Below are 9,551 nucleotides of genomic sequence, written 5' to 3'. Positions count from 1 at the left end.
AAATAAATATTGTAATTGATATATTGTAATCAGATTTATTGTCAAAGGTCTGTCGGTCCCATAAGTCCAGTATTAATTGAGCTTCAGTTGGTCAGACTTTAAGTCAAGCTAACATGCACTGTTTTAACCTGTGTCAGGTGTGTTTACCCTCCGCTGTCACTGACCTTCAGAACAACACAGTCTTGGCACAGTGATCATTTACTCTTTATTATGCACATTTAAACTTCAGGCAGTAAGAAGCATTTAAAACAGAGTCAGTGAACAGGACTGAATGTCAACAGGAACCAAGTCAGATCAGACACAGACATCTCTCTGATGAGGAAACCTTTTCCACTGCACCAGTGTGTCGCAGCCGACACAGTCAGATACAGTCAGCCGTTAAATCTTATTCATGGTTCAGGTCACAGCGATGTGCTGATTCAGCACTCATATGAACCTGAACCTGCTGCTGACAGTTTTACATGATAGTTTTAGTCCATGTAAAAGAAATGAGATGAACCTTTTAAACACTGAAACATTGTCTTCTGTTGTGGATGTAGTGGATGAACTCTTCATGTTGAGACTTGTTAAGGTTTTTTTTTTAGGACTTGTAGCCTGAGCTAATGTAAATGCATAATACAGTCAAAAGGTCTGACCATTTGTAAAGGAGTAGTTAGCATTTTTGTCTTTCTCTGTGAGAGGGAAGTGTTCGGTACAGAGTAGGGCTGCACGAAATGCAAAAAAAAAATATTGCGATTATTTTGGCCGATATTATGATTTCAGTTGGAATGATAATTTTTTGCATTTAATTTTCACTGGAAAAAAAAGATGATGATGATGATGATGTGATTTTTGTTGGTGTTGTATCAAATAAACATGTTCCTTTACTGCTGGAGAATATGATTTATAGCACCACAACGCTTGTGGTGCTAACAATGCACCACAATGTTGTGACACATTTCACCTTTATCAAAACAAATTGCAGCTCCTTAGATTTGGATATTGTACTTGGCCATATTGCAAAGTCAATTATATTTCTATTTATTGTGCAGCCCTAGTACAGAGGTGGAGTCAGGATGTGTTAGCCTTTGATTAGCATCAAGACTGAAAGCAGGGGGAAACAGCTAGCCTCAAAAACACATATGCCTGTCAACACTGCTACCACAGTTTGAAGTTCTCCGATGAGTTACATGCTGGAATTATTGTGGAAGTCCAGTGACAGTGAGGTTGCTAGGTTTGGTATTGAGCCCATACAGAGACCAAAACTTGTGATCACCAACTGTATCTGTAGCCTGATAATCAGACTGAATTATAACAGTAGGGATTATTCATCATGCTAATGTTGTTGTCGGCTGCTGTCCTCGTTTTCTAACTGTGAATTAAAAACAGACGTGTAGCGTTATGCTTGTTTTGGCCAACAGAGGGGGCTGGCTACTATAGCAGCTTAAGAAATTAAGCTAAAACCAACAGTACATAGTCATCCAATCAAATTTTTTGTTGTTCAAACCTTATCTCTCTCTAAAGGAAAGTGAAACTGCAGTTCCTGTAATGACCACTGACTGCTGCTCAAAGAAAACTAACTTAAGTTAGTTTTATTGTCATGTCATTTTGAATTCACGGAGACACATTGGCCTCATCACTAAGCTGTTCTGTGGTCAGCTGGTGTCTGGTGCAGTGGAAACGTCCTGCTGGGAACAGACCTGCTGCACTGGAGCTGGAGAAATAAAACTATGAGACAAAATCCAGTCAAGTCGTGTCAGATGTTTCAGTTTGAGGGTAGAGGCGGCAGATGCCCCCAGTCAGAGTCAAGAGAGGGGAGGGGGTGATGATGCATTCAGGTGATACCCTAAAAAAAAATGCTTTTAATTAGCATCTTTTAAGAAGCTTTTAATTAGCAGTTCAGGTACGAAAAGTCAGCTGTCACATAATATCTCTCTCAATTAACTCAACGTTGAATTTATCAAAACAGAAACTCTATATTTGAGAAATCTGTAAAACAAGTCAGATTAAACAAATAAAATTCTGATTCAGAGCTTCGTATTGTTTTTTGTTAGTGTTAGCAGCACAACATCTGAGTTTTAGCACCAATACAAACTACACTTTCCTCTTTAAGAAATAAAAACATCTTTTTCTAAATAAAAAAAAAGCTACTTTTAACTAAAGGAGCCAATTCTTATCAATTAGTGCTTGACTTGATCTTAGAGCAGCAACTGGAGACAAACTTTGCCTAAAGAAAATACAGTTGAAAATTTACAAACAGAAGGTTTGTGATTTTCTCTATGTGATCAGAGAATAAACCAACAAGATCATAAATCTGGACAGATATTTGATTTGAACTTTTTTAAACTGGAAAACTGTTTATCTGGAAAACTGTTTATCAATACAGAAAGTATAAAATCTAAAATTCCTCAACCTGTGACATAAAATTTAAACTACTGTCGCCATGTTTTAGTGCAGACGTTTTATCCTTCAGACGTTGGAGATGCACAGCAGCTTGATTTCACACAAGTGAAAATCAAATCCATCTTTTCAGGCTCCAATAATACAATCATCTGCCAAGTATTTTTTTTAAATGTTTGACCTTTTTCCAAAGTTTCCAATGAAGCCTTCCCAGATATGTCTGTGTAACAAACTTCAGGTTAAGTTCAGTGTAGAATCATATAATAACTAAATGAGGTTTTGAATGTGCTTGAAAGTTTAAAGTTTCTTATTAAGACATAAACACTGATCAAACCACATGGATCATTCAAATAAAACAGTAGAGCTTTCATTTGTTTTTCTTTGGTCCTGACTTTCCTGCACCTGTGATGAATTTACCAAGCAGCACCTGAATGCACCATCACTGAACATTCATCGCTGTGAAGGGGGGTTGGGGTTGGTTGGTGTCCAAGTGAAAATGAAGGTGGAGCATTGATGTGTGATTGACAGGTGGTGGGCGTGTCTCAGCAGGTGACTGGCAGTTGGTGATTGGCTGTTTCATGCATCAGTGGTGATTCCTCTGCAGAGAGAAGGAGGCCTCAGTGTGAAGAGAGTGTAAAGGGACATTTCTGTGTTTTAAGCTCATTAACTGAGATGATAGTGACTGTACCTGTCCAGAGGGGGCTGCTGTAGAGAGGGGGCGGGCTATCAGGGGGAGGGGGCGTGGCCTACCCTCTCCTGTTTGGTAGACGACTCATGCCAATCCTGTCAATGGGAGGAGGATTGACTCGTCGCCGTGGCAACTCCACTGCTTTGCTATGAACAAAAAGGAGGATAAAGAGGTGAAAAACACACACGATCTAAAAAAAAAGGGCTTCACCCATGTTGCTTGGGTATGATCAGCTGATTTCTGTCCTGATCAACAGCTGTAGTTTAAAACAAGGTGCATTTTGGAGGTTTTGAATTAAGAATTAAGTTAAAATTAATCGGTGGCTCACTTGGTAGAGTGCATACCACATAGGCTTAGTCCAAACCACAGCAGCCATGGGTTTGAGTTCGACTCGCAGCCATTTTCTGCATGTCCTCCCATCTCTCTCTCCCTGACCCTAAAATGCTTCTATCTATTCTTTTCTATCTGACATTTATGTTCTTTAATAACTGAGATATTGTTCAGTGTATGAAAAGAATCAGAAAATTGTGAAAATAGTGAAGGTACCAATCCCAAGTTCCCAGGATCCAGTTTCTAAAAGACATTTAATTTACTTTGATGTACGACAAAGAAAAGCTTCACATTTTTCTGTTTGAGAAACTGAAACCAACAAATATTTGGCTTTTTTGTACTTAAAATGATGATTCAGTTATCAGAATACTTTTGGATTAATCATCTAATTGTTATAGTTCTGATGTAATCTGGTCCAGGATCAGGAACCTCAAACAAACTCATATTATCATTAAAGGAGATTGGGCCTCATTCACCAATATCTTCTAAAGTATTTTCTTAAATTCTTTCTTAAGTTGTTCTTAAGAAAGTTCTTAAGAAAACTCTACGTCAGATTCATGAATGTGTTCTTAAACCACAGAACTGTGCGCACCTGTGTTCTTAGATTGATGAATGCCAATCTCCTGGTAAATTGAAAGCGTGCGCCAGTTGGCCCTAATTAGCACAGGCAACGCCCGAAAATGCCCTTAAAAGGGCGTGAGACTGAAGGGTCGTGTGCAGACTCAGACAGAAGTCACAAAGAGATACCGTAAGGGAAAGTTGAGAAAATGCCAAAACAAAAATCTAAAGACGGAGCACCGGAATCAAAACGCAAAAGGAACTTTAGTAGTTCTGAAGCGGAGGTACTGCTGCAGGAAGTGAGCCACAAACAAGCAATTAAGTGTTAATGTAGCGCTCATTTATTTTAAAAGACCATAATGCTTTGTAAAATAATAAGTTATTTTTTTTAAATATTAAAAATGACAAAAATATTATTGTAATTTGAATAATTTGATATTATATAACTGTAGAACAGAAGAAAACATTGGTGAATGTCAGAATCTTTGTAAAAAAGTGCGTAAGTGGGTCTTAAGAATGGTTGGTGAATGGGGCCCAATGTTTCCATCGTCATAACATTCCTCTTTCTTTATCTGAGAAAATCGTTTGTGTTCAGTCTTCCTCTAACGAGTTGTCTGAACTACCTGTCAGGTGTATCTCAGGTGTTCCACAGCCATCATACTGTACCTCTGCTTGTTTGCTGCCTGTTTGGTTTCCATGGAGCTGGTTGACAGGCGGTCTAGAGGTGCGTTGTTGCCAGGGAAACTCCTCTTCCTCTTTGGCTCCATGACATCATTTTCCATCCTCACCAGGTCATCCAATCGGAGCAACTTCGCTGTTAGCTCCTCCCCTGGCTTCACCCCTCCAAGACGGGGCTGAAGAGATGCCAGAGGCCTCAACGCGGGCCAGTCTACATGCTGGAACACAAGGACAGGACAGGATAAGCCTATGTTCTGAAACTAATACAGACTGGGATAAGACAATGGACCAAAATTAAAGGGAGCTGGGATAAGGCTATGTTCTGAAATTAAAGGTGGTTAGGTTACGTCTCTTTACAAAGTTACAATTTGATAAACACAAACAGTCTCACAACATAGCATATTAAGAACTGTTCTGGAGCTTTTAGTCACACCACATGGTCTTCCTCAGCAGATGGAGTTGCCTACTTGTCATGAAAATGTAAATGTATAAAAAATACTTTTTCACTTTAAGAACTTCTTGCAACTCCATCTGCTGAAGAATATATGATATGATTAAATGCTCTGGAACAGTGATTAAATGGTCCTGTCAGCAGCTGTTTCTCAGGTCATGAATGAACTTTGAGTCACAATGGTATAGTCAGTAATGTACTGTAATGACAGGACAAACTAGGATAAGTTTATATACTGGAACATAAGGACAGTTGATGCTGAAGTACAGTGAAAGGCTAGGTTTATACATTAAAACAAAAGGATGGGATAGGTCTATATTCTGAAAACAAGAGTTGCAATACAGATGAGTGGTTATATGTGTGATATGTTTAGTTTCTCTCTCTCTTCTCTATACATTTTTAATCTAGTGTAGTTTGAAATTTCCATCAAGTCTTTGATTATTAAACTTAGATACTTTAATAACTTTACAGTGGTGGTCCTCATGAACCCTGAGGTTCACTGAAGCTGACACAGGATTATTTTAATTTATGCTCAACATAATTTTCCTGGTTAATGAACAGTTAACAGATGCAGAAATAAAAAAAAAACTCTCACTGCAGTTGGATGGTTCATAGCTATTTCTGCAAATATCAGTTAAAATGACAGTTTGTTGTTGCCTAGAAGCAGAACTTGGAGGAGGTGAAAGGCTGCATTGCAGGTAGGTGTGGTCAGTAAAAACACCTTAAATGAATATATCTGCATGTGTGTGTGGACTACAAGGAAAGTAGTCCGTCTCTGGTCTCACACAGGTCAGAGGAGGACAGTGAAAAACTTGTCCATGCTTTTGTTTCCAGTCATGTAGACCACTGCTCACAGGAGTACCAGTTGCTCCAGCTTGAAATTGAAATGAATTTTTTGATTAAAGTAAAATGTTTCATAACAACAGACCATATTCAGATCATGATGATTTGATACAAGCTCCAACAAAAATCACATCAGCATCATTTTTACATTTTCTTTTCAGTGAAAATGAAATTGCAAAAACGACCATTCTAACTGAAATCATGATTCATATCACAATCACAATATCTTCCAAAATAATCGCATATGCATATTGATCAGCCCTAATATGACCATATCACACCTGTGCTCAGGTGCAGTAGCTTCCTGTGAATTTTACAACTGATTTTAAAATTTTAACAGTAATTTTTAAGACTCTTTATGTTCCTGTGCTGGGCCCTTCTCACAGATCTTCCCAGTTACGGCGCCCATTGGGTTCTGTTGACGTGGGCCTCTGAAATCACCTCAGCAGCTGACCAGTAGAATCTGACTGTTTAATTAAAACAAAGCTGTCTGTGAGTCTACAGTAAACAGTAGTTCATTTAGTCTGGCGGTTGAGGGTGGATGGAGAGGAGGTGGTTCAAAATTCAGAATCAGGAATTATATGAACGTGAACTAGTTGTTCTAATCTTGTGAAGTGTGGATTTGCACAACACTGAATGTAGTGTGTAAATTAGAATTAATTAGAATTAAATGAAGTGGTCAACAGCTGACTTCACAGTAACATCGTGACTGATGTGAAATCCAGATGTTGTTTTCTATAAGGGAGTCTCCGTATAGAAAACAATGACCTCTGCAGAGAAAAGCCACCCTGCTCTGTTCACTGTTTTCCTACGTCAGGACTCCATGTTGTGGATCAACTCTTACATCATGACCCTGACAGCGAGCAGTTTCTCACTTCCTGTACGCTCGCTGCCTCAGATGAGTCAGACGATCGGTTTTCATCCAGACTAAACAGAGACCCCCTTGAGGTTTCTGTCCTGCGGCCGGACGGACCTCAGGGCATTGTTCACTCTGATGTTACATAACCTGATATCAGCACAGAGGCCCTCTGAGGGAAGGAGCGTTTGATTTGGCCCTCAGGATGATTTGATAGGACACAATCTGATCTGCTGCTTCACCGTCTGATCCTGACTCTGATCCAGGTCTGATGATTCCACCAGGTATTATGCTGCATCAGTATCAGACTATAGTCTATAAACCTCATGAATTGTATAATGTCAGATGGATGAAATACTGAAGGTCTTTTACACATGAAAGGTTTGACGTCTGAGTATCCTCCAGCACCTAAATGCAACATCTGAAATGCAGGATGTGAAAATGTCTCAAACCTCCACACACAGAAATTTTACTTGAAACAATCATTCAGTGGAATAAGGAAGGTTTAATGAAATCATTTCAGTTCTGTGATTCAAACTTGAATCAACATTAAAAACACTTATAGAGAAGAAGTGTGTGTGTGTGTGTGTGTGTGTGTGTGTGTGTGTGTCTGACCTGAGGTTGATGTTGGACTCTGAAGCCGTCGACACTGCAGTGCAGCAGATTGATGGACAGCAGGCAGGAGAACAGCAAACAGCCACAGAACTGCATCTGCAACAACAACAGCATGAATACATCACTGTTTCTACTGGATGAAATGTGGTGATGATCACACTGACCTCAGCTCAGTGTCTGAGCTGCAGATTTCTGACACGTTCTTTTTACTTCCAACTTTAGTTTTTTTGCCCCGGACACTGCAGCTGCTCTGATTGATTACTGCAACATAGGATGTGATTAATCAATCAGATCAGCACTTGCTATATACACAGTACATCTGTATCACACTCTCACACACTGACAGTACATCAGGTAATTTAGGGTTCAGTAGCCAAAAAAGACTTCTACATGTGGACAGTTGGAGCCAGGGATTAAACCACCAACCTTCTGAATGGAGGACAAGTTGCTCTACTTCCAGAGCCAGAGCTACCTCCATGTCGTAAATGAAGTTACTGATCATGGTTAAAGAACATCCTCACTCTTGAAACGTGGTCATAAGACTAATATATTTCATAAATATGTCATATTTTTTGTCTTGTGACGTTAGCAGAGACTCTGCTGTCTGACTCTCTCAGCTGCATGTGAACACAGCAGCAGCTTCAGAAAGAGCAGAGGTCAGAGGTCACAACCACCAGACAACACATGAGCTGTGTCTCAACGCCATGCACACTAACTCTATGCATTATCTGTACTGTACTAATTGTCACAGTTGTTGTATTAGTGTACAAAACTCAGCAACTTTTCTGTTTTATTCTAACAGCTGATTGAATGTGTTCCTTTGGATGTCGATCAAAATGTGAGCTGATGTGATTACAGCTGACAAAATGTTTTTCTGAAGATGGTGATTTTTTGTTTTCCATCTCTCCATCCACCCACCACCCACAATTTTATTTTGATTTTTTTGCATCAGTGAGGAGAACTTCCATTTCCTTCGTGCATTGCACAGAGGGATAATGGTTTACATCAAATATCTGCACACTGACTGTATTATCTATCACTTTTCCTGTGTCAACACAACAGACTCAAAACCTGCTGAGAATCAATGTGGAGTCCGGGATCAGAGACACAGGTGTTGACCAAAGTTTTCTTAAGTTTTAAAGTCTTCTCCCACACACACACACACACACACACACACACACAGCAGGACAGTTTTAGCTCTGCTGATGGCTGAAGTGTATTGTCCAGCAACATCAGCTAATTTTAGCATTTTCCATCCCTGCAAATAAATGCCTTTTGACCGTCACATGCACACGTGGCCCTGAATTCCACACACACACACACACACACACACACACACACACACACAAACACACTCTGCAAATTCTTCCATTCACAAAAATACCCTGTTTCCTCACTGCAGGCCAGCAGCAGACTGAACATCACAGATCAGATCCAGTAGAAAACACCTGGACCCATTAAATTCAGCTCCAGTGGCATTTGATTTTCTGTTATAACCTTCATGTTTGGATATTTTCCAGCCAGAAGGAAATTAAATTAAACAGGGAATTACACCACGTTCACCTGTTCAAGATTTCAATCTAAAGCCTCATAGAGATGTGAGAGCTCTTTTTCAAGAGTATTATGGTTAAGACAGGCAGCAATAACAACATTTGTACCTACAACAGAGAATACAAAATATGTCATGAATTAAATCAGATTTGAAGAGAAAATGAATTGTAAAATCATCAGATAAAATATTACATATTAGAAACAGCTTAAATAGCTGAGAAGAGCTCTGCAACCACAAAGATAAATAATACCAGTGTAAAACAACAACAACTTAATGCTCCAGACCATCAGCAGCCAGAAAAGAAAACACAGTTTCTGCACCGCTGACATGAATTAACTTTTGTTTCTTGGTTTTGTTTGACTGGAAATTGACATGAAAACTAAATATACATGAAATGAGCAGCTGAAGTAACTGTCACAGTCAAAAACTCTAAAAAAAAAACTGTCATTAAATAACAAGTTCATTAATAAAAACTATTAGCTGATATCATGCAAAAGGTTTAAATCTGCACTGGATGTGTGGTGTGTCAAAGTTGGAACACATGCAGGAGTGTTAACCTGTGCACACCTGCATCCCTACATACACCCGCACACCCACACAC

At 39.3% G+C, this 9,551-nt stretch overlaps 1 protein-coding gene across 2 annotated transcripts in view; it reads right to left on the bottom strand.

The window, feature by feature from the left end:
- Positions 1–191: 191 nt before the first annotated feature.
- Positions 192–9,551, bottom strand: part of ostn (osteocrin) — a 10,069-nt gene continuing 709 nt past the window's right edge. Inside the window, exons 2-5 of one of the 2 annotated variants that reach the window (XM_023417494.2) lie at positions 7,399–7,494; positions 4,622–4,851; positions 3,068–3,213; positions 192–2,977 (exon numbers count right to left, since the gene is read on the bottom strand). In XM_023417494.2, coding sequence (XP_023273262.1) covers positions 3,126–3,213; positions 4,622–4,851; positions 7,399–7,494 — 414 coding nt within the window. In that variant the 3' untranslated portion in view covers positions 192–2,977; positions 3,068–3,125. Of the gene's footprint in view, positions 2,978–3,067; positions 3,214–4,621; positions 4,852–7,398; positions 7,513–9,551 lie in introns of those variants that run through there. The other variant, XM_087176978.1, reaches the window with a different exon arrangement.

Source organism: Seriola lalandi, unplaced genomic scaffold, assembly GCF_002814215.2.
Source record: "Seriola lalandi dorsalis isolate HSWRI2012SDOR001 ecotype SW California unplaced genomic scaffold, Sedor1 jcf7180002054575, whole genome shotgun sequence".
Lineage (NCBI taxonomy): Eukaryota > Metazoa > Chordata > Actinopteri > Carangiformes > Carangidae > Seriola > Seriola lalandi.
Note: the sequence above shows the minus strand (reverse complement) of the source record. Positions and strands in the feature narration are given on the sequence as shown.